Below are 27,318 nucleotides of genomic sequence, written 5' to 3'. Positions count from 1 at the left end.
CAAGTTCATTCCCTCGAGACCAAGGTGGCGGATCCGGAGAAGCTTACAGAGGCATGCGGACAAGGCCTTCAGGGATGTGGTAGAGGCATCCGACTCCAAGGCTGATAGTTCCTCTTCTGTCAGGGAAAATGAAGAGCCCATATCCTCTTGCACAGGGATACTCCTCGGGGGGGTGGGGGTGGGCTCCTTGTAGTGGGAGATTCGATCATTAGAGATATAGAGAGATGGCTTTGTGACCCATGTGTTGACCACATGGTGATTTGTCTGCCTGGTGCGAAGGTGGCGGACATCACACAGCATCTAGATAGGCTCTTAGGCAGTGAAGGGCAGGAGACGGCTCTCTTGGTGCACGTCAGCACAAACGATGTGGGGAAATTTAGTCGGGAGGTCCTGGAAGCCAAATTTAGGTGGATAGGTTGTGTATTGAAGGCCAGAACACCCAAGGTAGCATTCTCAGAAATGCTACCTGTTCCACACGCAGGTACAGTGAGACAAGCAGAGCTGAGGGGTTTCAACATGTGGATGAGACGTTGGTGCTGGGAGGAGGGGTTTAGATTTGTTAGACACTGGGATACATTTTGGGAAAGGCAAGGCCTGTACAAAAGGGACGGGTTGCACTTGAACCAAGAGAGAACCAGACTGCTGGCGCTTAAAATCAAAAAGGTTGCAGAGCAGCTTTTAAAATGATACCTGGGGAATAGCCGACAGGAGCTGGGCAGTATCCGGTTCGGCAAATGCCATCCCTTAAGGTGTAAGGGTGTAAAAGATTCAGATAAAACAGAAGGGGACAGAGCAGAACCACATAAAGAGCAGACAGAAGGCTGTGCCAGCTGGTCAAAGAGTCAAAAGAAAGATAGCATACACCAGGTAACAGATTCAGCGTATAGGTGCTTATATGCTTAAGAACACAAGAATAGCCCTGCTGAATCAGGCCCAAGGCCCATCTAGTCCAGCATCCTGGTTCGCATAGGGATGTGCATGAACCGGTTTGGAGGCCATGTTGGAGGCCTCCGAACCGGTTTGGAAACGGACCGGTCCGGCACTGGGGGGGGGTCTACCTTTAAGGGCGGGGGGGTAGAACTTACCCTTCCCGCCGCTCTTCCCCCTCCAGTGCTGCATTTTAGATTGAAGTTTTCGGGGCGGCAGCGTTCCTCCCTGACGCCCCTGCCCCCGTCGTTGCCCGGAAGAAGCAGTAATACGAGCACGCATGTGCATACGTGCTACTGGGGACGTGCTATCGCCCTCCTGATCAAAACGCTGACAGTGACTGGGAGTCGCAGGAGGAAATCAGGGAGACGTCCAGGAGAGGCAGGGCTGTAATAATGAGTTACTTCAATTACCCACACATAGACTGGGTAAATTCAGTCAGGTAATGACAGAGAGGTCAGATTTCTAGATATGTTGCATGGCTGTGCCCTAGAACAGTTGGTCTTGGAACCAACTAGAGAGAAGGCGACCTTGGACTTAATCCTGAGTGGCACCCAGGACCTGGTGTGTGATATCAGTATTATCTTCCCTTTAGGGAACAGTGACCATAGTGTGATCAAATTTAGCATGCATGCAGGGAAAGAGTCACCAAGGAAGTCTAACACAGACACTTTGAATTTCAGAAGAGGAAACTTCTCCAAAATGAGGAGTATGGTGAAAGGAAAGCTGAAAGGGAAAATCAAGAATATCACTTCATTCCAGAATGCATGGCGTTTCCTCAAACCACAATACAAGAAGCCCAGTTAGATTGTATACCCCAAAGGAGGAAAGGTACCACTAGCCAGCATGGCTAACAGGTAAAGTCAAGGAAGCCATAAAAGTGAAGAAGACATCCTTCCAAATTTGGAAGGTCTGTCCAAATGAAGAAAACAAAAAGGAACACAAACTCTGGCAAAAGAAATGCAAGGTGACAATAAGGGAGGCAAAAAGAGAGTTTGAGGAAAATTTAGCTAAAAGTATCAAGGGGAATAACAAAAACTTCTTTAAATACATCAGAAGCAGGAAACCTTCCAGGGAGTCATTTGGACCATTAGACAATGAGGGAGCGACAGGGATTATTAAGGAGGATATGGAGGTTGCAGAGAAGCTCAATGAATTCTTTGCATCCGTCTTCACAGCAGAGGACACTGAGCATATACCTGTTCCTGAACCAGGATTTGGGGGGATGGAGGCTAAAGAACTGAGGCAGATAGAAGTGACAAGAGGAGATGATCTAAATTGTCTTGAAAAACCAAAAACTAGCAAATCGCCAGGGCTTGAGTCCTCAAAGAACTCAAATGTGAAATTGTTGACCTGCTTGCTAAAATATATAACTTCTCCCTGCAACCACGCTCTGTACCGGAGGACTGGTAAGTAGCAAATGTAACACTGATTTTCAAAAAGGGATTCATGGGTGATCTGGGAAATTACAGGCCAGTTAGCTTAACGTCCATTCCAGGCAAATTGATGGAAAGCATCCTCAAGGATCAAATTGTAAAGTACATAGAACAACAGGCCCTGCTGGGAGAGAACCAGCATGGCTTCTGCAAAGGTCAATCTTGCCTCACAAATCTTTTGGAGTTCTTTGAGAGTGTCAACAAGTGTGTGGATAAAGATGATCCAGTTGACATTGTATACCTTGACTTCCAAAAAGCTTTCGACAAAGTTCCTCATCAAAGACTCTTGAGAACTTAGCAGTCATGGGATAAGGGGACAAGTACATGTGGGAATTGCTAACTGGTTGAAAGACAGGAAACAGAGGATAGGTATAAATTGAGAGTTTTCACAATGGAGAGAAGTAAGAAGTGGGGTCCCCCAGGGATCTGTACTGGGACCGGTGCTTTTTAATTTATTCATAAATGATCTAGAACAGGGCTGCTCAACTTAGGCCCTCCTGCAGATGTTGGTCTACATTTCCCGTAGATCCCTGGCTATTGGCCACTGTGGCTGGGGATTATGGGAGTTGTAGTCCAAAAACAGCTGGGGGGTCAAAGTTGAGCAGGCCTGATCTAGAAGTAGGGATAAGCAGCGAGCTGGCCAAACTTGCAGATGATACCAAACTCTTTCGGGTAGTGAAATCCAAAACAGATTGTGAGGAGCTCCAAAGGTTATGTAAAAAAAGAAAAGAGAAATATAATGTGCACAGTGTTCTTTTCTCATTGCCATTTTTGGAAACAAAGGCTATTTTCAATCTCCAGTCATCAGGGGCATAGCAGAGATGCTTAGAGGTGGTCAGCGGTTCAGCAGCCCTATTTCCTCTGTTGTATCGCTTTGCTTCCGATTGTAAGTGCTGCTTCTCACAAAGAGCTGAGTCTGACACTCAGGAAAGAGCTCTGCCTCCTAATCATTTACCTACTATAGTTGTGGGTGGTGGTGGGAGAGAATCTGCAAGGCGATCAACCCCAAGAATATCTTTCCAAATGGAAGATGAGGCAGGCTACACAGCACTTCAACTCCAGCCAAAGAGAATGCAAAGAGGAGAGGATCAAGAAGGCTATATGGTGCTTAACTTCCAGCCAAGGCAAGAGCAAAGAAGGCAGAACTCCACATCTCGGGTGCCAGATGCGGAATTTGTTTCTATGAATCAAGGTAAGTGTTTGTTTCTATGACTTGTAGATTCCTGGGTTTTTGCAATTTGGCTATTCCATCAGTTTGTGGAATCTCAGCACCACTGATGCATTATGTCTTCAACAGAAAAGATCTAGTGCCGTACAGTACAAGCTCAGGCTCTCTCACGGTGCCATGTTTCCTCCGGATGCATTTCTGCAGTGTTCTCCTGGTTCATAATATGCACTTATTCTTTAGCTTTGAAAATAGTCTTGAAGTTAAACACTTTGATTTTAAGAATCCAGGAGGCTGGCAGTTTATAAAGTGAATTGGTGGTGATGGGGAGGCACTAGGAAGGCAAGAAGGGCTAGGGCTGTCCTTAGAGTGCCCTGGCGGGCTGTGGGGCCTGGGGCAAATTAGCCAGTGCGGGGCCCCCTTCCAGTTGATTCTAATGGGGGTTAAAAAAGCAGGGCCCAGGGCGGTCACTCTGCTTGCCATGCCCTAAAGACAGTCCTGAGGAGGGCTATATAAGTTGTTTGGTCATCAATAAATAATACTAATAATAAGCTTTATCTATTAGCTGCCCCCTAAGAAATTGTTCTCTGGGTGGCTTACAACACAGTATTAAAACATAAAATAAAAACACATAAAACATTAAATCATAACAGACCAAAAGGGGAAACAAAGAAAATACAAAATACAATACAAAGCAATTTTAAAACTCTATTTTAAACTCTCAGTTTAAAATCAAAATTTAAAAGGCCTGAGTGAACAAAAAGGTCTTTATCTGGCATCTAAAAGAACAAAGTGATGAAGCCTGGCAACCTCACTGGGGAGGCTACCTCACTGGGGTAGCAAATAGTCAGCAAATAGCAAATATTTGCTGTTTTGGGTTAGGATGGTATAAAAGCTTGGGTTAGGGTGGTATAAAAATGCACTAAATAAATAAATAGTCAAAACGTGTCTGCAGATGTACATAGGTTTATCATGTCCACATCTTGCAAAGCTCCTAGGACCATTCCTGAAATTCACTCATCTTATATTCTCATGTGATTTATTTGAGGCTTTCCTGCACGCCTTTTGAAATGCAAGTTAAAAAGTGAAAACACCATCTTGTGTTGATTTCACCGTGTAAACATGACTGTTAATATACAGTATATATTTAATTTACTCTGGATGCGGTGCCACAAGAGCAAGCATAGGTGTCACGTTGTGGTTGGGGATACAGGAAATGAAGCATGAGCAGCCCCTGTTGAGTTGCTCATTATATCACCATTTTAAGTTCCTGATTAATGTTGATGGGTCTAGCCTTCAAAGTCTGGTTATACAGCCCCCCTGAATTGGTGGGCCACTGTGCGAAACAGGATGCTGGACTAGATGGGCTTGGGCCTGATCCAGCAGTGCTGTTCTTATGTTCTTATGATTCCTCCATGGTTCTAGGGATCAGCATATTATCTGTCAGGGATATTCCACTGTTTTTGTTTTCAGTCTTGTGGTGTGATCCAGAGAGAATCCAGGCAGAAGGTTGGCTATAAGACAAGGTAAAGAAGCAGCATTAAGTACTAGGAGTTCACAAGCCTGGGTTCCACTCAGACATTCATCACAAATGGACTGCAGAAGATTGTCCTACTGTAGAAAAAACAGACATGTAATTTCACAATATTTATTTGTTTGAAGATTGAAATGTGTGTGGTGAGGGGAGAATCTGAAAAATACTCACCTGCATTCTCACTACACATAACATGGAATGTGCATTTGTGTTACATTCCTTTTATAACAGAAGCAAAGGGATGGGTGAAGGAAATTCTGTCTCCAAAGATCTCACAAATAAAATTTAGTTTATTTGTGCCTCCCCCACCCCCTGCCCAAGTAACGGTCATCAGAACGACCTTAATAAATGTCAATGAGAGCACAAGCCGAAGGCACAGTTCAGCAAATTGGTGGGTGACTTGTTTGTACACAATCCAGTCAGTAACATAGCAATCAGAACTCCTGATCCTCCTGAATAATGGCTGACATCTGACTAGAAAAGTTTCCATAATGAGAAAAGTTGGGCTAGTGTAAAAAGATTGCATAGATGCCGCCAGTGACTGCTGCTGTGATATGAATGTTTTGCTGATAAGGATGTGTACGAACCACAGTTTGAACTGCGGTTCGAGCACTTTTAGGAAAATTTGACTGGGATCTTTTAGAAAAGGGTGAGCAGGTCTTCACCTGTTCCCCTGCTACTCCATTCAGCTTCCTGCTGGGGTGTAACACCTCCCAATAACTCCCACGCAGTGCCAGCATGCACTTGGCATCCACACATTCATGGCTGCCATTTGTGTGGTCAGCATGGTGATTGTGGCTGGGTATGATGGAAGCTGTAGTTCAACAACAGCTGGAGGGCCAAGATTGTCCATCCTGCCATAGATGCACAGGGAAGAGCTATTGCAAACCTGTCAATGACATCAAGGGTGATGTTAGGCCCAGGTCAATGTGCCCCCTCTCCTAGAGAGTCCCATGCTTTTCCCCAAGGGAAAAGAGGGCCCGTGTTATATTTTTGGAATGTCTTGGTGTAGAGTTCTGAAATTTGGCACAGATGTAGGACAGGTTAACAGGACTCAGTGTATTGATCTTGAAACAGATCAGGCAATTAGTTGATTTTTAACGATTTTTGGAATTTTTAAAAAAATGTGGCTTATTTCATGGCAGAAAATTACATAAACTTGTGGAACTGAAGCCCTCACCCTTGGAGGAATCTGCCCATTGCCTTAATAAAAAAGAGTAAACATCACCCCACTGTTGCCCAACTCCTTACATTTCCAGAATGGCTGGGCTTAGAGTTGCTAAATTGGGCACACATGTAGCCCAAGATGGCAGGACTGTGTGTATTTTGAGTTCAAGGAAATCAGTCAATCCTGTGACTTCTAATTCCCTCCCCCCCACTACTGCAGTGAAGCTTCTGGGAAGAGTCATCTCTATCCATAAAGTACTTCACACCTAATGAAAGTAGAACTAACTGTTACATCTGAATAAACAAATAACATTGTTTAAACAAATGCACTATGTTCAAGTTGGTTTGTGATCCAAAAGGTCTGCATGAGAACTGTGAAGCAACGGGCATGTCTTGTGGTTTTAATCCCCCCCCCATCATGCACCTATATGTCCAAGCTGGTTTTGTGTTTGAACTGTGGAGCAAGGGACACATGTTGTCACTGTGGGTGGTCAAAAAGCTGTGTGAATCCATTGGGGTTTGTGTAGTGGGCTTTTTTTTAGTGGGGAGGGGATAAATGCACTCTAGCTGAGTCCTGTGGGTTTGTGGTGGAATGTATATTTACAGAGGATGCTTATTTTGCAGGTGGGTGGGGCCAGGTGTAAGCTCATTAGGTCTACGCTATGGTAGGGGAATGGACATCAACACAAGTCTCCCCTCCCCCACAACAATCCCCCCCACCAAGTTTCTCTGTCCCTCTAGCTGCAATTATAAACCTGACCTGAATCTCTTCTCTCTATATAAATTAGCAAATTACCTAAGGTTCCTCAGCAGGAAACAGAGGCTGAAGCCATACGGAGGAAGCTTCTAATTGAAATTGTGGTGGTGGTGTTAGAGACTTTTGCTGAATGGGACTTATTTCTGAGTACATAAGAACACTCCTGCTGGATCACACGCAAGGCCTATCTAGTCCAGCATCCTGTTTCACACAGTGGCCCACCAGCTGCATCTGAGAAGTCTGCACAGGCAAGAGGTGAGGGCACACCTTCTCTCCTGTTGTTGCTCCCTGGTTGCAACTGGTATTTACAGTGAGGGAAATAAGTATTTGATCCCCTGCTGATTTTGTCCGTTTGCCCTCTGACACAGAAATGACCAGGCTATAATTGGAATGGTAGGTTTATTGTAGCTGTGAGAGACAGAATAACAACAAACCCTCAAAAGCCCAGTGCCCAAAAGTCAGCGGTGGATTTGCATTGTAGTGAGGGAAATAAGTATTCGATCCCTTCACAAAAGATGTCTTAGTACTTGGTGGCAAAACCCTTGTTGGCAATCACAGAGGTCAGACGTTTCTTGTAGTTGGCCACCAGGTTTGCACACAACCCAGGAGGGATGTTGTCCCACTCCTCTTTGCAGATCCTCTCCAAGTCAGAAAGGTTTCGAGGCTGATGTTTGGCAACCCGACCCTTCAGCTCCCTCTACAGATTTTCTATGGGATTAAGGTCTGGAGACTGGCTGGGCCACTCCAGGACCTTCATGTGCTTCTTCTTGAGCCACTCCTTTGTTGCCTTGGCTGTGTTTTTGGGGTCATTGTCATGCTGGAATACCCATCCACGACCTATTCTCAATGCCCTGGCTGAGGGAAGGAGGTGCTCACCCAAGATCTGACGGTACATGGTCCCGTCCATCGTCCCTTCGATGCGGTGAAGGTGTCCTGTCCCCTTAGCAGAAAAACACCCCCAAAGCATAATGTGTCCACCTCCATGTTTGACGGTGGGGATGGTGTTCTTGGGCTCATAGGCAGCATTCCTCCTCCTCCACACACGGCGAGTTGAGTTGATGCCAAAGAGCTCGATTTTGGTCTCATCTGACCACAACACTTTCGCCCAGTTCTCCTCTGGATCATTCAGATGTGCATTGGCAAACTGCAGACGGGCCTGTACATGTGCTGCCTTGAGCAGGGGGACCTTGCGGGCACTGCAAGATTTCAGTCCTTCACGGCGTAGTGTGTTACCAATTGTTTTCTTGGTGACTATGGTTCCAGCTGCCCTGAGATCATTGACAAGTTCCCCCCGTGTAGTTCTGGGCTGCTTTGTCACCGTTCTCATGATCATTGCAACTCCACGAGGTGAGATCTTGCATGGAGCCCCAGACCGAGGGAGATTGACAGTTATTTTGTGTTTCTTCCATTTGCGAGTTATCGTGCCATCTGTAGTCACCTTCTCACCAAGCTGCTTGGCGATAGTCTTGTAGCCCAGTCCAGCCTTGTGCAGGTCTACAACCTTGTCCCTGACATCCTTCGACAGCTCTTTGGTCTTGGGCATGGTGGTGAGTTTGGAAGCTGAGTGATTGCTTGCTTCTATGGACAGGTGTCTTTTATAAAGGTACTGTAACAAGCTGGGATTAGGAGCACTCTCTTACAGAGGGTGTTCCTCATCTCAGCTCATTACCTGCATATAGTGAAAAGACACCTGGGAGCCTGAAATCTTGCTGGTTGATAGGGGATCGAATACTTATTTCCCTCACTACAATGCAAATCCATCGCTGACTTTTGGACACTGGGCTTTTGAGGGTTTGTTTGTTGTTATTCTGTCTCTCACAGCTACAATAAACCTACCATTCCAATTATAGCCTGGTCATTTCTGTGTCAGAGGGCAAACGGACAAAATCAGCAGGGGATCAAATACTTATTTCCCTCACTGTAGAGGCATCTTGCCTCTGAGGCTGGAGGTTGCCTCTGAGTATACATTGTAGAAGGATCTTGATCATGGAAACTGGCATTGCCTAACAATATATACTGCTATAAATGCTATGCAGAGGACCCAGTGGGGACAAGGAAGCTGCCAGAATTATTTCAAAGGAATTGGGCAGAGGGCTGATTTTTAATGGAGTTTACGCATCCTTAAAGTTCTTCCCCATAGGAAATGATGGAGGTTTCAGCAGCCCCATAACTGCACTTGGGGGGCACTGGGCTGGCCCAGAGTGAGTGGTGGTGTAGAGCACATAAGGTGCCAACCACCCGCATGGGTTGCTAACCCATGGGGTACTGGTTTCTGTTGTTTCTGAGATGCTTTGAGTGTAGATTCCCTGGTAGCATATGAGAGTGAATTCATGGTTTGTTGATGAAAATCTCATATGGTACCAGAGAATCTACAGGCTGGGCTAAGGCAGGCATAGCGAATGGCATGGCATCTCTCAAGGGTGTGAAATAAATTCTTCTGGAAAAAAGCAATGCAGCAGATAAGTCCATTCCCAAGCTGGCATGCAGTAGCCATAGCAGACTGGGCTCAGGCTGGCAACAAGGCAGGCAGGCATAGGCAATGGCATGGCATCATCATGGCAACTCTCTCTCTCTCTCTCTCTTTTCAATGAGGCAGAATGGTGAATTAATAACTAACTTGTTGAATGAATTGAAAACCCCTCCTTGAACTCCCATCCTTGCCCCTACTTCGACCCTTTCCCTGGCCAGTGTGGGGTCAGTAAAGAGTGGCAAGAGGCAAAAGAGTCAATGGAGAACAAGGAGGGAATCGTCAACAGGTCAGCCCATGCTTTAGGTCACCGATCGGAAGGCTGGAAGGGCGGGAAATGCAAAGAGATGTCAAACACAAAATGGAGAGTGACTCAGAGATTGCCACAAAATGGATGTCCAAAACAACAAAATGTTTTGTAGGCGAAACAGGGATGTTTTGTTTTGTGTACAAAACTTTCAGATTTGGAAAATGGGCATTTTGTTTTGTCTACGAGTTTCGAGTACAAAATGTTTTGTGCCCGAAACATTTCGCACATCCCTAATGCCTTCATCTTCTGCTTGCAGGCTGCTTGGGGTATCTGGTTGGTCACTCTGGGAAACAGGATGCTGGACTAGATAGGCCTTGGAACTGATCCAGCAGGGCACTTTCTATTGTCAGAAGTCCTGTGCAGATTACTTTAATTTGCTGGTTAATCCATGTGTAGAGTGAGGAGTAGAATTGCACTGCTTGGTCCCACTCCTGACCACCATGCTTTGGTTGGGGCTTCTGAACAGAATACAAGTGCGTACAAGCTGTACCCATCATCAGTACAGGAATGGTCCCACCCTCAGGCCTACTTTTTATGCCTTGGCTACACCTCAGATTTTCCTAAAAAGAGACATGAAAGGACTGCAAACAAGTATTTGGAATAATGTTGTGCACATGTTAATAATCCAGGGGCATTATTTAGACATTTTTGTTGGTTTACCACTATGTAAAGTGATAATTGCAAAGTGTTTTACATAACAATAAAGTGAATTAAAATAAAAATTAAACTAAATAAAAACAAAGTGAAATGTTTGAAATACTGATAGTGGTCTGTATCTCTGTTTTTATCATTACCTGCTGTGTGGTTTGGCCTTAAAAAAACAAACAACCAAAAAACACTATTGCAATTTGCTGTGCAGTACTTTGAGCAGATGCCTGGAAAAGTGGTAAAGGAAGAAAATAAGTAACAAAATAGAATCCCATGTTTAGCAGCAGAAGTGGGCAAGCCTCTGATGGGAATGGGATCCACCAGCCTTTTCAGTCCCCTCTGGCCATCCAATCACCCCAGACTACCAGTCTTACTTTGCCAGCTGTGAAACAATCTAATGATACAACATGAGGGGAACCATGGGTGACCCTTGGACACTGGTGACCCAGAAACGTTTGGTGTGTCCCCCCCCCCGCCCCCACCAGTCCATTATTCCTATGTGCCTGATCATAACAAATCTTATACAGATCTAAGTAGCCTCAAAAACAGAGCATCCATCAAAACAGTATTAAAACAATCTAACCAATGTAGCTCTCTTCCAGGTGAATGTTCAAAACTTGGCAGGGATGCCCCAGAGGCAGCACTGCCTCCCCAACCATCCTACGCCTCTTCCTTCCATTTGAGAACTGCAATGGCAACCGTCTTTGGGGTAGGGATGTGCAAAACGTTTCGGGTACAAAATATTTTGTAGCTGAACCCCCCGGGCTAGCTCGGTGCCAGCTCGGAGGTTCTAAAGTTTTTATGTTTGTTTTTTTAAAGCAACAACTCCTCACCACCAGGTCTGGTAGTCTTGGAGGGTGCTGCCACGGCAGGCGGGGGGCGGGGGAGGGAACCTCTGCAATTTCTCTCTCCCCACTCTGGCCTCCCCCTAGTCTTCTAAGGGCCATTTTGCCCTGTTTTCAGGCTGTTCCAGCTCCTTCTCCAGTGGTAGTGGCCATTTTGGAGGCCACCGCACATGCACCCTGGCCATTTGAATGGCTGGGTCATGGCTACCACGACTGGAGAAAGGGCCAGAACAGCCCAATAATGGGCCAGAACAGCCCTTAGAAGACTGGGAGGAGGCCAGCAGGGGTAGAGGGAAATTGTGGAGATTTCCTCCATGGCCACAGCAGCACCCCCTGAGGCCACTGGACTTGGTGGCGTGTAATTTTTTTAAACTTTGAGAACTCCCAAACCAGCTCGAATTTGAACTGAGCCAAGGGGTTTGTTCAGGGGGCACAAAACCGAACATGCCCAGTTCAGTTTGATTCTGGTTTGGACTCAAATCGAACTGGGCAAACTGGTTTTGTGCATACTCCTACTTAAATTTGAAAGTGAGAATTATGGCCTGAATGTGCATACTAAATTTCTGAGCTCTGTCAGTATCAAGAGAAATCGTCTGTCTGTCTGTCTATCTATCTAAAATACCACAAACGTGAGTTTAAAATGCCACAGGCTATGTAAAGGCCTCCCTTTCCTTGACTACTTGCTTTCTGTGTTGACTGCTAAAAGGATTTTGCCAATTTTTAATTTTTACAGATATACAACAGCATGCACAGAGGCATTGGGTTGCTCTAAAGGTTACCTGTGCTGTGAATCTCATCCTCACTGCAGTTTTAATCTCAGTGGCAATTGGGGGTGAGTAACTCAGTCCTTAATATGTGTTTCCCCAAATGTACATATTTGTTTATGAAGTGCATGAACAAAGCACAATCCAGCAAGTTAGTCACAATTAAACCAACCCCTTTTCAGTGTGTTGAATATATGGGTCTTGTAGGAAGTCAGAGCACTGATCAATATTCTAGCCCACAACTGTGACTTGCAGTGACTGGTCCACTCCGAGGTCTCAAGAAGAAATTTCTCAGCTCTACCACATGAGGGCCTTTAAATGGAGAATAGCAGAGATCCAGGCCAGTTCAGACTATTTTGCTGCCCTAGCACTCTCTCCCATTTGCTGTGAATTTGGCTTATCTCTGATAGTAAATGCAAAAGTTATTAGAGGGGGCCACATGGACATGATGATCTCATAAGTCTTCAGAAAGTAGGCTAAATGAATGAAAGGAGGCTACAAGTCCCTAGCCTTGAACTTCCCAGGCTCTGAAGGAAGACTAGGACACAGAATCACTCAAAGAAGAAAATTTGGGTTATTAGCTGACATACCATGCAAGGCTACATCAGCTCAGTGACATTGCATGCACTCAAGTTGAGCAAATTGTGCACATGATATTTGTTGCACAAAAGGAAAGTAAGTCCACTGGAAATAATGGGTTTACGCTTGTGTGACTTCATTGGCTCCATATTTGTATTTGTGTAATTTGCACAACTTGCCTACCCTGGCATGGCATGGCAGTCATGGTTTTCCCCAAAAGACCTCCCTTCTCCCCCCCCCCAAAATGTAACAGCCACTTCAGTGCGGACATGAGGAGTAAGCGTGAATCATAGGACCAGAAAAGAACACGTGAGAGGTCTGTTGAAAACAGGAGGAAGAAAAAAAAGGCTTGGGGAAACATACAGGGGTGGAGTATATAAGAAAAGGAAGAGTCTATTGAATCTAGTTCTTCACTGTGATCAACTTAACTGCTCTACTCGCAAACACCTTCTACTTCTAAAGTTCCTGCATCCACATTTAACTTTAAAAAGTAGTCTCTCCCCCGCCCACTCATTTGGAAATAGAAAGCCTAACTAGGCTGGGGCTGTAATTAACTTTGTCTAAACTACTTTTTGTTAGCTGGCTTCAATGTCATTGAAGGATGGGGAAAAGACAACATTATGCATGTAGGGATAATAGGTTATGTGTATAATATGTAGGGATAATTGGCAGTCAATAGGTTGCCAACAGGTTTCCGGGCAAAAAACAAAGTGCTAGTCATAACTTATAAAGCCCTAAATGGCTTAGGCCCTGGGTATTTAAGAGAATATCTTCTTCGTTATGAGCCCCACCGCCTACTGAGGTCGTCTGGAGAGATCCGTCTCCAGTTGCCGCCAGCTTGGCTGGTGGTCACACAGGGATGGGCCTTCTCGGTTGCTGCCCCAAGACTGTGGAATGCACTCCCTACTGAGATACGGTTCTCACCATCTCTGACAATTTTTAAAAAGCATTTGAAAACCCACCTGTTCACCCAAGCTTTCTCAGCTTTTAAAAAAAATTAGGTTTCAATCTCTGGTTCATTTTTAAATTGTTAAATTGTTTTAAGTTTTTGTGTATGTTTTTAACTTGCTTTATGCTATTGTTAACTGCCCAGAGACCAAAGTTTGGGGCGGTGTACAAATTTGATAGATAAATAAATAAAATAAAATAAAATAAAATAAATAAATAAATAATGGAGCGTGAGGGTGAGGGACTGTCCCTGGGCCCCTGGCTCCATTACTCCTCCCCACCCCCACTGCTAAGGCTGGGTGTACTGATACAGGGGGCATGGCCAGTTGGGGTATGGAAGCACGGCAGCCCCTCTCCCGTCAGTGGAGCACTTTCTCTACCATCCGAATGCTTCCTTTTTCTCTCTTGCGAGGGAGAAAAAGGTAGCATCCTGTCGGTAGATAAAACACTCTACTGACTGGAGAGGGTGAGGGTCTGCTGTGTGTCCATTCCCCATGCTGGCCATACTCCCTGCATCAGAGCAGAGGTGCTCTTATCTCCAGACCATGGGGCCCCAGCCCGTGGCCTCCTGAGGGGGCCTCCTACCACCACCCCGTGCCTGCTGCTGCTTGCGCCCACCACTGCCCCTCCACACTGCTCCTTTCCATTTTTGCTGCCATCGTGTGTGGGTGGGGAGTGAGCCGAGCAGGCCTTGGCCTCCCCGTGACCACAGCAAGTGTAGTGGCTGGTGGGCTTGTTCATCTGGGCCATGAGCAACCTGCGCAGTGGGAGTATGAGAGTCACAGGCATGCAACACTCATACTCCCACTGTGCAGGTGCGCTCACAGCCCAAATGGATGGGCCCACCAGCCGCTGCACTTCCCACTGCTGCTGCCACTGCCACCACAGGGGAGGCTGAGGCCTGCTCGGTTCACCTCCCACCCCCGGTCGTGCACTCAGCGGTGCCTCTGGCAAAAATGGAAAGGTGTGGTGCAGTAGAGCAGCGGCAGGCACGGGCAGCGGTGGGGTGAAAATGGCAAGCAGCGTGCCCCCCCCAGGATGGAGGTTTTATTTTAAAAGATTTTAAAGGGGGCCTCACAGCAGGGGGTGGGACTAGCAGGGGTGGGGGCAGGGCCTCACAGCGGGGGTGGTGACTCACGGCGATGGGGGGCGGTCTCCGAAGCCATTCAGGACGAAGCGCCAAAATTACCTAGATGTGCCCCTGCATCAGAATGATAGTGTAGAGTGACAGGGCATGGCCAGCATGCTCTGCTACTTCCCCCCAGGCTGCTGGGATCCTCGCTATGCTCCTGGACAATGTATAAATGTTCTAATAAAATAAATCCTTGGCACACTTACCAGGGCGTACTCCTGAACTCAGTGGAGCTTACTTTTCAGTAGGTATGCACATCTTCAGGCTACAGAAAAAAATTGAAACAAGAAAGAGTAGATGTTTATTGAAAATAGTGAAAATTGTAGGTAACTGTGTTTGTCCATGGGAGGGAGGAGAGGGCAAAAGCAGTTGGAGTGTGTGATTTTTAATTTCAATAAAATTTAATTTCAATAGAACTTCTGCTGAGTAATTTAGTCAGGATATCCGCCTAAGCATTTAGCCATAATCCTGAAACAATAACTGTTGTTTATTAACACTGATGTGGGATTTAAAGTTTTACAGACTAAAAAAGCGCCCGATATCACCAAAGGGACCAAAGGCCTTCTGGACTCTGAACTGTGGTTGCAGCTGAAACATTTTGTATGCAACTCTGCAGACAACCAAACAGCAGCAGGTAACCACAGCCACTCAGGCATGACTCAGACAGTATTGCTTGGTGTCTGTGTGCGTACCAGCAATATCCAGCTGTCAGCCAATTAAGTATCCATGCCAGTTGCGGAGCCAGCCGAACACTGGCCTGGGTATGGCCCCGCTCAGCAGCCCCTCTAGCGACGTCCCATGTGCATGATGTCCCATGCACAGAGTGTGGCTTGGGCCCCGGAAGAGCCCTGAGCGAACTCCCCCAAACCATGCCCGGGCTCCTGAGAGCTTCAAGCAAGCTCTCCCCATCCTTTTCAGGCAGCATTTGCTGATCCTTTATTTCCCTTTCTCTCCCTCGCTGGAGGGAGAGAAAGGTAAATAAAGGTTGCTGCTTTCCTTTTTGTGTTGTGGAAAAACTAAATTTTTTTTTTTTTAAATTAAAGGTTGTCAGGCAGCAAACACTGCCTGAAAAGGACAGAAGAGAGCTCGCTCGGGGCTCTCAGGAGCCTGGGCTTGGGTGGGGGGAGTTCGCTCAGGGCTCTTCCAGAGCCTGGGCCATGCCACCCTGCGGGCTTCAGCGGCCCTTTTCATTGGTGGCCCGGGTTCTTTGAATCCATTCACACAATGGTGGCTGCACCCCTGATCCACGCACACTCCTCAGGACAAGTTCTTGAAGCAACATTTAGGGCACATTTTAGAAATGCAGGCCTTCCAGGCTTCTTCCTCCCAGCAGAGCCAGCTCAAGCTCTATTACTGCCTTTGATGAAAATTAACTTTGCTTCACTTGCTTAATGTATGCAAGCAGGGCAGGGAGACCATTATGTTTCCTCCTTGGGTTTTCCTTCCACATCACTGAATGGAGTGAAGAGAGTACTCATAACTTTCAGGCCAGTCTCTGAACATGGAGTGAAGAGAGCACTCGGAGTCTACAGACTGGGATCCTGGCAGGATAGTGTACAATTCTGGTCACCACATCTAAAAAAGGACATTGTAGAACTGGGAAAAGTGCAGAAGAGGGCAACCAAGATGATCAGGGACCTGGAGCACCTTCCTTATGAGGCAAGACAACAACACCGGGGGCTTTTTAGTTTAGAAAAAAGACTGTGGGGAGACAAGATAGAGGTCTGCATAAATCATGCATGGTGTGGAGAAAGTGGATAGAGAAAAATTCTTCTCCCTCTCACATAACACTAGAATCAAGGGTCATCCCATGAAATTGATTCCTGGGAAATTTAGGACCAATAAATGGAAGTATTTTTTCACACAATGCATAATCAACTTATGGAATTCTCTGCCACAGGATGTAGTGACCACCAACAACCTGGAAGGCTTTAAGAGGGGCTTGGATAACTTCATGGAGGAGAGCTCTATCAACAGCTACTAGTCATAGGATTATAGGCCAGCTCCAACCTCGAAGGCAGGATGCCTCTGAGTACCAGTTGCAGGGGAGTAAGAGCAGGAGAGAGGGCATGCCCTGCCTGTGGCTTCCAGCAGCATGTGGTGGGCCACTGTGTGAAACAGGATGCCGGACTAGATGGGCCTTGGGCCTGATCCAGCAGGGCTATTCTTACGTTCTTACGGTCTTATGTTTAGCTTCAACCATGTAGAGATGGATCATGCCTTTGGAGTTTTGTTATGAATAACAAATAATTTTCCAATAATCTAGTTTTCTTCAATAATTTCCAGCCTGTGTGTGTGTGTCTTCAATAGACAGACAGACAATCAGACAGACAGGTTTTGGGCCTGAACCAGCAAGGCTCTGCTTATGTGGAGGCTGCTGACTCCTCTAGTAAAATAAGTTTTTGATGTTCAGGGGCAAGTGCTACTCTGCCATTGCTCAGGCTGCAAGGGGCTATGCCTGTGTTTGTATAATTGTGTAAGCCTGCATTTACGCAAATGCAAAATTTGTGCATGGTTATGTGATAGTGCACCCACCATTTCCAATGGGCACCCAACTACATTGCACAATTTTTGCATTTGCACAAAAATGCTCTTGCATAATTGTGCAAACACCAGATTACAGTGGTGTTCTAACTTTATGCAGTATGTCAGCCACTGTCAGCAGATGTCACCTTAAGTGAAGTGGGCACCCAAATAGTTGCATGAGAAAGAACTGTGAAAGATGTGTCATGGTGGTGGTGGATTGAGAGACTTGTCTACACACTTTCTACATAACATTGGGACCAAAACAGGGACAGAAATATGGAAGACTTTCAGGGGGACAGTTAATGGCTCCAGTTGCCTCATATACAAAGATATGCTGATGCACAACACTTTGTATTCCTGCTATGCATCAGGCTTTTTGTATAGACAACCTCCGGCCTCAGAGGTAAGATGCCTCTAAATACCAGTTGCAGGGGAGCAAAAGAAAGGGTATGCCCTCACCTCTTGCCTGTGGCCTTCTCAGAGGCACCTGGAGGGCCACTTTGTGAAGCAGGATGTTAGACTAGATAGGCCTTGGGCCAGATCCAGCAGGGCTGTTCTTATGTTCTTATGGTTTTGATTCACATACTTGGGATGCCAGCTTTTCTTCTGGCCTTACTTTTCCTGGCATGGAGGAAACATGATGTATAAAACTTCACATGTGCAATTTCATTATATTAGGCACAGTAGCATGGCTGGTAAAAAAAACGGGGGGTGACAACCACAATTGCTTGTCATTTCAGAAATCCCTTTTCTAATAGTCACCTGCCAAAATCAGCAATAATTTACTCATTTATTTTAACACATTTTTATACCACCCCATATGCAAGCCCCTGGGGAGTTCACAATTAAAACATTAACACAATTAAAATGTTTAAATTACAGATAAAAACTCTAAAACCTAAAAGTTTAAAACTATAAACTAAAAGCCTGACTAAAAATATTTGTCTTCAGGTTCCTCTTAAAGACATCCAGAGAAGGGGAGGCTCTAATTTCATTAAGAAGCACATTCCAAAGTCCCAGAGCAACCCTAGAAAAGGCCTGGTTTCATGTCACCAAGCTGTTGGCAACTGCAACTAGATCTGCCCAGATGATCTTAATAGGTGGTGGGGTTCATGAAGAAGAAAGCGTTATCTTACATTCCTTGGACCTGAACTGTTCAAGGGTTCATAGGTAATAACCAGCACTTCGTATTTGACCCGGAAACTTATTGGCAGCCAGTGTAGTTCTTTTAAAATGGGTGTAACATGATCTCTCTGGATAACCCAGGAAACCAAACTGGCTGCTGCATTCTGTACCAGCTGCAGTTTCTGGACTATGTACAAAGGCAGCCCAACACAGAGTACATTGCAGTAGTCAAATCTGGATATTACCAGCATATGCACGACTTTTTAAATGCCGTTTATCTCCAGAAATGGTCTTAGCTGGTATATCAGCCAAAGCTGCTAGAAAGCCCTCCTGGCCACTTCCTCGACCTGAGAAATGAGGGAGAGGTTTGCGTCCAGAAGTACTCCCAGACTACATACCTATACTTCCTAGGGGGAGTGTAACTCCATCCAGAACAGGCAGATCTAAGCCACTTCCGACGTTCCGACCTCCCACAATGAGTACCTCCATCTTGCTTGGATTCAGCCTCAGTTTATTATCCCTCATCCAGCCCAATACTACCCCCAGGCAGAAATTTAGGGGAGTTAGACCATTTCTTGATGAAGTTAACATGCAGAAATAGACTTGGGTATCAACAGCATATTGATAACAGCCTGCACCAAATCCCCTGATGATTTATTTTATTTATTGTCACATGTTTATACTGCCTTTCATTAAAATAATCTCAGGACGGTTTACAAAACATTTAAAACAATATAAAATCATAAAAACTACACAATAAGAATTAAAATGGAATATAAAAATACAAATCTAACTACAATTTTTTAAAAATATGTACAATACAACCATAAGATTCAAAGCAGCAGCAAACCAAAACTCATTTAAAAGCCTGGGTAAAAAGCCAAGATTTTACTTGCTTTCTAAAAACTGTGATGGAGACTGGGAAGCAGATGCCCACTGGGAGAGCATTCTAATGTCTGGGGGCAATGACTGAGAAGGCTCTGTCCCATGTGCACAGCAGGCAAGCCTCCCTCATTGTCGGCACACAGAGTGCCCTCCCATGACCTCGTCGAGCGGGCAGGATCCCTTGGGAGCAGGTGGTCCCTCAGGTATCCATGGCCCAAACCATTTAAAAGGTTTCAAAGGTCAAAACCAACAACTTGAATTGGACCTGGAATTGTATCTCTCCCAGTGGTTTCATGTAGATGTTTAAAAGCACTGGAGATAGAATTCCATTTCCCTTCTGAACTGAATTACCTCTTTCTCAAATCCTTTTGGTAACAAAAGAGGACTGCCCCTGTGGAAAAAATGGGAAGCAGGATTGGGCTTATACAAAGTTTCTCTTTGCAGTGTGACACTGTATTCCTTGCAATAATTACTCTGTTGGGGATGGGGGTTAAAACATGCAGCCGAGTGTAAAGAAATACTATGCCTGTCAGTTTCCATCTCCTTCCATTTCTCCCTCCAGAGGAAGCCCAGGACTGCACAATATGCCCAGGGAACTGGAGGTTGCACAGGGACAACTGCTACTGGTTCTCTGAAAGAAAAGATACCTGGAGAAAGAGCCAAGATGCCTGCAGAGCAAATAACTCCACAGTGCTTGTGATTCAGAACCAGGAGGAGATGGTAAAAGAAAAACCTATGAGAAAATTCCAGCTATAGGACGTCTGATGAAGCAAAGCCTAGAAGAGATTTTAGACCCACACCCCATAAAAACATACAGCAAGGATGTGGAAGCATGTTTCCACATGTGTAGTAAATGCAACACTAGATGGGCATCTGAGTAAATGTCCACATCAGTACTGTGATGCTTATCCAATCCTCATTGAACTGGCTGGCTAAGTTTCGGGAGGATCTGTATCAAAGGCCACTAAATTGTTGTGTGCGTAGATGAACACAACTATAATTGGATAAGGATTGCATCTGATTGGTTGTAGTGGTCACACAATTATATGTTTGTACATATACTCATCTAGTCAACAACTTTGAATGATGGGATACCAGTTGCATGCCGCTCTGTCTGCCTCCCCCCAGAGCACAAATAAGGTAATATGTAATCAGGGTGCTCTACATGTTGGCCTGATTCACAACATCCTTATCCCTCAGAAAAGGGAGAAAGGCTCTATCTATGTGCATGATTCCTCTGCCACATTACTTTACTTACACACACACACACACACACACACACACACACACACACAAAGGATGGAGGGCAGGTGCTCGCTCCTTTACTGCACTAAAAGGATTTTCAGCCAGGTCAGCAACTGAACCAACTCCCAGGAACAATTCTTATTAATACATCAATCAGTCATAGGGCTCTATGTGTTGAGAAATAGAAAACCATAAGAATATCTATGTATTTGGGGCTTGATATTCTCCTGTACAACCCAAATGGATTTTCAAGTGGAGAACAAAGGGCAACATCCAGGCTAGTTAGTCATGATTAATTTATCTCATTGATTTCATTGGTGCTTAGTCATAAAAGCATCCAAAGAAAAATGCAAACCAATAAGCATATGATCCTAGCAGCATGGGGAACAATATACACTCCACTGAATTGGTGTTAAAATCAACTTAAACCCAGACTAGAGTTTAGGAATAAATCTTGACTCCAGGGGCATCTCTCTTGCAAAAACTTGCAAGTTAGTGGTTCTGTGACTTTGCCTTTTTAAAGACATTGTAACCAGCACTTTGTTACACAACATATAAAGAAATGTAGCCAGGCACCAGGTGCCGATTATTTTCTTTGAATAAAAATATGTTCCAGGAAGAAATGCACCCCAAGATCTATCTCAGTTTTTAATTTGGGCACAATTCAACTCCCACTGAATGTGAAAATCCTATTGGTGTACAAATAAACACCCAAAGCACCAATAGTGTAAGTTAAATTATGACAGAAAAGCAGGTTAAGGCTAAATTCTGGTGGTACTTGATTCCATAATCAAGTGGTAGCAAAAGAGACTGCTTTATTCACTGTTGAGTAGGGGTGTGCACAAAATTGGTTTGCTGGGTTCAGTTTGAGTCCAAAGTAGACTCAAACAGAACCAGGTGAGTGTGTATCTGTTTGTTTATAGCGACTCACCGTCGGGTCCGGCAGCCTTGGGGGGTGCTGGTGCGCTCGTGGGGGATTGTTGGGGGTTCTAACAGATGCAGGGGTGTCTCCAGTCTCCCTCTCCCCCTGCTGGCGTCCCTCTGGTCCTCTAAGGGCTGTTTCAGCCCCTTTTCATGACCCAGGCCACGCGAATGGCCAGGGCACATGCTTAGTGGCCTCCAAAATGGTCTTCACCACTGGGGAAAGGGACGGAATAGCCCCAAAATGGGCTAAAACAGCCTTTAGGAGATCAGGGTAGGCTGGCAGGGGAGAGGGAGACTGCAGAGACACCCTGTGGCCACACCAGCACCAGTACCCCCAAGGCTGCTGGATCCACTGGTGAGTCATTCTAAAAAAAATATTCAATGTCAGAACCCCCAAGTGGGTGGGGGGAGGGTTCTTGAAAACTGGACCAGTTTGATGACACATCCCTACTATTGAGTAAAATCTAGCCTCAAAAAGGAGACATTGGTTAATGCAGAAATTCATGACTGAACCAGTTAGGGTGCAATCAGGAGTCCAGAAAATTGAGCCTGAGGATGCCCAGGTGCTTATTACCCAAGAGGGGTACACATGGAAGTTGTCTGATGTCCTACACTGATTGGTTTGCTGGTTAAGCATTGCAATAGTTCCAACTAATACTGGAAAGCCTCAAAGTACTGGGACATTAACCAACCATTATTTGGACAGTGAGGGGGAGGTGTACAGAGAGGAGCCTGCTTGGAGGCAGGGAGATCAGCCAAAGGAACTGCTGTAAGACATTCACATGAGCCAGGAGAAAACCAGGCTGCCTCTTGGTCATCAGGTATTCAGTACCGCCCTGGAAAGATGACTGAAGACAGTAGAGGATCAGTCTCTGGGACAATGAAAGGCTCAGTACAAATGCACTTCTTGGAACTCAGCAGAGGCTGCTTAGAATGGGAACATTTTTAGCCCTGTTCAGAAATGTGCATGTTTTGTGTGAATACGAATACATGACTGTACATGCATTCATTTTAAAAGTGAACTTGGATACAGCCCTCTCAAATGCAGGATGCAGAGACAAAGTGTGCTACTCTATGCAGAGTACAGATAGGAAGTGTATTACTCTCCATGTGTTAAACATAATGCGTGAATAATTGTATGAGTGTACAGAATATCTTTATGTGCACGCTGATGGCATGTGCATAGAACATAGCATTTGACTAGGGCTCAGGGCTCTCTGGTTGCCAGGAATCGACACCAACTTGATGGCACACTTTACTTCTTACTTGTCTGTTCCATTATAGACATTCATAAAGAACATCATCACAACAACCCAGACAAGTTATTGGTTGGGTCTTACTGCCAAGCAGGGTGAAGGGCGGACCTTGGAGTGGGTGGATCAATCCCCTTTCAAGGAAGAACTGTGAGTACCTCTGGATCAGGGCCGGTGCTAGGGTTTTTTGCGCCCTAGGCGAGATCACCTTCTGGCGCCGCCCCCCCCATCATATTTCAAACACAGATGTATTATAGGAAGAATGAAAAGCACAGAATTTGAAATTGTTAATTTATTTTTTAAAAATTGTGAAAACAAGTCATAAAACAATTTCTGATTTATTTTCTCAAACAGAACACAGTTTTAGCACAGAAATTAAGAAAGAATGCTGTCCCTATAATGTTTGCCTTTGGTGCTCGATGCTTTTCGCAGGGCTGCTCAACTTTGGCCCTCCTGCAGATGGTGGCCTACAACTCCCATAATCTCTGGCTATTGGCCACTTTGGCTGGGGATTATGGGAGTTCTAGTCCAAAAACTGCTGGGGGCCTAAGCTGAGAAGGCCTGCGAAATATTTTAAATAAATAATAAATAAAGGGCCAGGCACGCTCTCCTGGAGAAGAGGAAGCCTTGAGCAAGTCACTCTCACAGCTTCCCAACTGCAAAATGGGACACACACACTGCATGCACAAAGAGCCTCTGGGAAAGAATAAGAAAACTAGTTCCCTGCTCTTTGAACAAAGAGGCACCTGTCAAATGGGGCGGTTCTCTTATATATTATGAGTCTATCCCTATTTGATCCAAGACAGCCTCTCCAGTGACTCCTGGTGTCTACTACCTTGTGTCTCTTTTTTGATTGTAAGTTCCTTGGGGACAGGGAACCACCTTTTCACTGGATTTAATTTTATTTGCTTTAAACAAAAAGGCTCTGAGAACTTTTTGTCGCTGTTAAAAGCGTGATGATAATGATGCTATAGCTGATTTTTAAAAAGCTGATAAATAAAATAAAATAAAAGCACGTTTCAAATTAAGAGTGCTGCAGAGATCAACTGTCCATACAGCAATTTGTGCTTATATCCGCTCATCTCCTAGAAGTTCGAGGCTGGGAACAAATACATTGAGTAAAAATATTGCAATAATAAGAACCAGAAGTCGAGGCGGAACCTAGAAACGGGGAAGGAAGGAAGAAGGACCCTTCAGCAGAGACCGCAGCGGGCGCATTTTCCAAAGCTGCGCTCTCTGTGGACAGCCAGAAGCGGACTTTTCTCTGTGTGCGTCTCGGTCTCTCCGCTGCTGAGGAGGGGCTGGAAGACGGTGCCTCCCTCCCTCCCCGCAATCGCGTCCCCCGAAGTCAGCGTTACGGCTCCCTGGCCCCTTCCTGGGAGAAAAGGGCTCCCGCCGAGGAAACAAGCAGCCAGGCAGGCAGGAGCGCGCTAGTCTCTCTCGAGCGCTCTCAGCACCAGACGCCGCTGCACAGGCTACACGCTCTATCGACCAAGTGCGTCTCGGCTGAAAATGGAAAGCGGAGCAAAGGGGAGGAGTCCGAGTCCCTGAACGCGCAGCGGCCAGCGAACCTCTGACTCACGGCAAGGCGGAGAGGAGCGCCAGATGGTCTTGCTGCTGCTGCTGATTTCGAATTCGCTTTTTTACCGTAATTCGAAAGAGGAAAAGGAGCAACAGGAACTCCCCTCCTCGTGGCTCCCGTTCCGACTTGCATCAAGAGAGAAGGGAGGAGGCGCCGGCCAGAGATAGGATCCTGGTCTGGGGATTCCCCCGGTCTTTTTCTTGCCAAAGAGCAGCCGCGCGAGGGGGCCTGGTCGCCATCTGGATGGACCCGACGGAGACAAGATAGCCTTTCCATCCCCTGGGAGGGGTTTTTTCCCAGCTTGAAAAAAGATCGCCTCCCCGCTCCCAGAGGGGCACCCAGGTCATTTCGGAGCCTGGACCGAGGCCTTTTGCCGCCCCTCCCTACTCCCCAAATAAGCATCACACACGCACATCGTGAAACACGCAGTATTTTTAACACGTGGGCTCTTGAGGGCCCAAACAGCAACTGAACTCACAAGAATGTAAGGATGGAAAACAAGTATATATATTTTTAAATAGACAAGTACAAGCCACTCCCACCCTCCGCACAAAAGCACTCGGAAAACAGAACATGACAGTAGAAGCAACAGCTTACAGCTCCAAGTCCCAGCACACGGGCTCTCTCTCTCGCTCAGCCCCCACACCCACTCCAAGACCCCAACCCACATAACATGAGAACTCAGACTCAATTTACCTGTTGTTATCATGCAGCAGCGGGCGGCTGGGAGGGAGGGAGGGCTGGCGGGCGGCGGCAGTGGTAGCGGTAGTTTTTACCCAAATCTGCTCGCGGCAGCGGGGGGTGGGGGGGCGGCAGGCTGGCCAGCGCGGCGCCCCCTCCATTTTGGCGCCCTAGGCAACTGCCTAGTTCGCCTTAATGGACGCGCCGGCACTGCTCTGGATGGACATAGTTTTTACGCTTAATTTCTGCAATAAAGCTATGATTGCTATGCAAGTCCAAAAGATCCCACTAGTGTGGACTGAACCAACTTACTCCTAAGTTAATCACTCATACGAATTTTATTTTTTGGCTGGTGAATGACAGTGGCCCATGTTGGTTGCTCATGTCTGCTTGGAGGCTTTTGATTTTATCCTGTACTAGTCTGAGGTGTGTGGATGCCAGTTGTGGTTCTGCATTATGTTTAAAGACACTGGGACTACTCACAGCCCAGCCCAGTTTTGCTAGCGCGTGTGAATTGCCGGGAGTGCGCTGCTCTGAAACCTGGGCTAATGGATAGTGTGTTGGTGCCGTGCTGCTCCGCATGGCTTTGCACAGCATCTACACACAAGTAGCCACCCGACCAGCTTTGGGAGGCTCCCCATAACGCACTGCACACTCACATGGTGCATTATGGAAGTTGTGGGGACTCCTGGCCCCAGAAACTCCATGGTGCAGCAGGAGCCAGAAATCATCTGGTTTAAGGTCTAATTCATAGGAGCTTACTGTTCTATTATGTTTTATTATGTTTACTATGTATAATATTTTGTTTTAATGCTTTTTATGTCTTGTGTATGGTCTATGGCTGTAATAAAATTGATTGACTATCCCTAGATAAACCATGTTTAGTGTTAACCTGTGTACCTGGTATGAAAGTAGTTGGAAGGAACTAACTCCTTCTCTAACTCCCAGGGAAGGGCTGTTAGTGGCCTAACTGTAGCTCAGGAGTAGAACACATGCTTAGCCTGCAGAAGATGCAAAGTCCAACCCTCTGCATTGCCAGCTGAGGCTGTGAAAGAGCTCCAGAGAACCACTGCCCGTCAGTGCAGAGTCCAATAGTCTTTGAGTGATTTTAAGGCAGTGGTTTTATGTATCTATGAATTGTGGCTGGATGCTGTCCATCCCAAGTGAAAATCAATAACTTTCCCGCATGCACCAGGGGAAAGGGTTTGATGCAAGAATGAAAACAGCACTCTAATACAGACTGAAGAGCTTCTCTTCTCTTTTCTAAAGAATTTCCTTTGTGTTTCAGATTTTCTGTAGTGGGCCCTGATGTTGGGAATAACTGTGGGATGCTAAAAGCTGATAAGGTTAACTTTGACTCTTGTGATTCTTTATCTCGCTGGATATGTAAGAAAGTCGCTTTCTCAATCTAAGTCGAGACACTGTGGCAACTGTTGGAAGTAGCAACCATCTCTGACTGAACAAGTCCAGAGTGAATTATGCCTCTCAAGTTTTAATATAATATCCACAACGACTCTGCTGCCATTCCAGCTAGAGGGAAAAGGCCACATTGTGGTAAGCTCCCTTGGTGTGTCACTCTCTTCTTGTAATGCTCTTATTCCTGGCATAAGCATCAGGCTGACTGCAGATCCAATTTCTTGGTACGTATGTGGCAAAGGGAGGCAACGGCAATATCAGTGCTCAGAAAAGCACAGTCTCCTCCTCCTCCTTGAACCTCCAACCTGCAACACAAGCAACAGAGGCAGGACTGTCAAGCCAGGCTATGAATTCCTTCTTAAGATGCACCTGTATCCTCAGGCTTTTAATTAGTTTTATATCATAACTGTTTTGATTATTTTATCCTGGTTTTTATATTTGTTGCATTTTAACTTATGTACACCACCTAGGGATGCACATGATAGACAGTATGGAAATGCAATAAAATACGTAAATATTTTAAATAAATAATTGTAAATAATTGTTAACATGTTCACTTTTATTCACATTTGTTTCATTAAGAGCATTTTTATTTACATATTAGCTCAGGAAGAAGGTATTTGTCAATCACAGTCTTTCCAGACACCTGTTCAGTCTGATGTGGTTTCTTAACAAGACAGTCAAAGATTTTGTGCTTATCAGAATCCTCATGGTAGGAATTCTGCTGTTGTGAATTGTTACCATGCTTATCTTGATCATTTTTAAGCTTGTCATTCAACTAGGCTTCCGACATTTCCTGCCCTGTTTTCAGTTTGTTTCACACTAGAGTTAAAACTGCTGCTAACTGGGCCCAGAGGCAGGTTTTAAAATGGTAGCTCTTTAAAATTTAGCAGATTAAGAGCTATTGGACCGGGTCTCATGATCAGTGAGACCCGGTTTGGGGCAGTGAGCAGGAAGAGCGGGGAGGGAGCCCTGGGCGGCCAGATCGGCTGCCCACATGAT

The 27,318-nt window shown here is 45.7% G+C and overlaps 1 protein-coding gene across 1 annotated transcript; it reads left to right on the top strand.

Moving 5' to 3' along the window:
* The first annotated feature begins 2,993 nt into the window (after window positions 1-2,993).
* LOC128342247 (killer cell lectin-like receptor subfamily B member 1F) lies at window positions 2,994-26,811 on the top strand. Its single transcript, XM_053289385.1, has 5 exons — window positions 2,994-3,555; window positions 11,990-12,088; window positions 19,778-19,935; window positions 22,669-22,787; window positions 26,189-26,811. The coding sequence occupies exons 1-5, from the start codon at window positions 3,387-3,389 to the stop codon at window positions 26,310-26,312; spliced, it is 669 nt and encodes a 222-aa protein (XP_053145360.1). The 5' UTR covers window positions 2,994-3,386; the 3' UTR covers window positions 26,313-26,811.
* Window positions 26,812-27,318: the final 507 nt, after the last annotated feature.

The sequence above is a fragment of the Hemicordylus capensis genome, chromosome 2 (assembly GCF_027244095.1).
Source record: "Hemicordylus capensis ecotype Gifberg chromosome 2, rHemCap1.1.pri, whole genome shotgun sequence".
Lineage (NCBI taxonomy): Eukaryota > Metazoa > Chordata > Lepidosauria > Squamata > Cordylidae > Hemicordylus > Hemicordylus capensis.
Note: the sequence above shows the minus strand (reverse complement) of the source record. Positions and strands in the feature narration are given on the sequence as shown.

Excerpts from the sequence above, each read along its gene's own strand:
- LOC128342247 (XM_053289385.1), top strand. The coding sequence starts at position 3,387 with ATGGAAGATGAGGCAGGCTACACAGCACTTCAACTCCAGCCAAAGAGA. Across the intron at positions 12,089-19,777 it reads AATCTCAGTGGCAATTGGGG|AGGAAGCCCAGGACTGCACA; the intron begins GTGAGTAACTCA and ends TTCTCCCTCCAG. Across the intron at positions 22,788-26,188 it reads TCCCCTTTCAAGGAAGAACT|ATTTTCTGTAGTGGGCCCTG; the intron begins GTGAGTACCTCT and ends TTTGTGTTTCAG.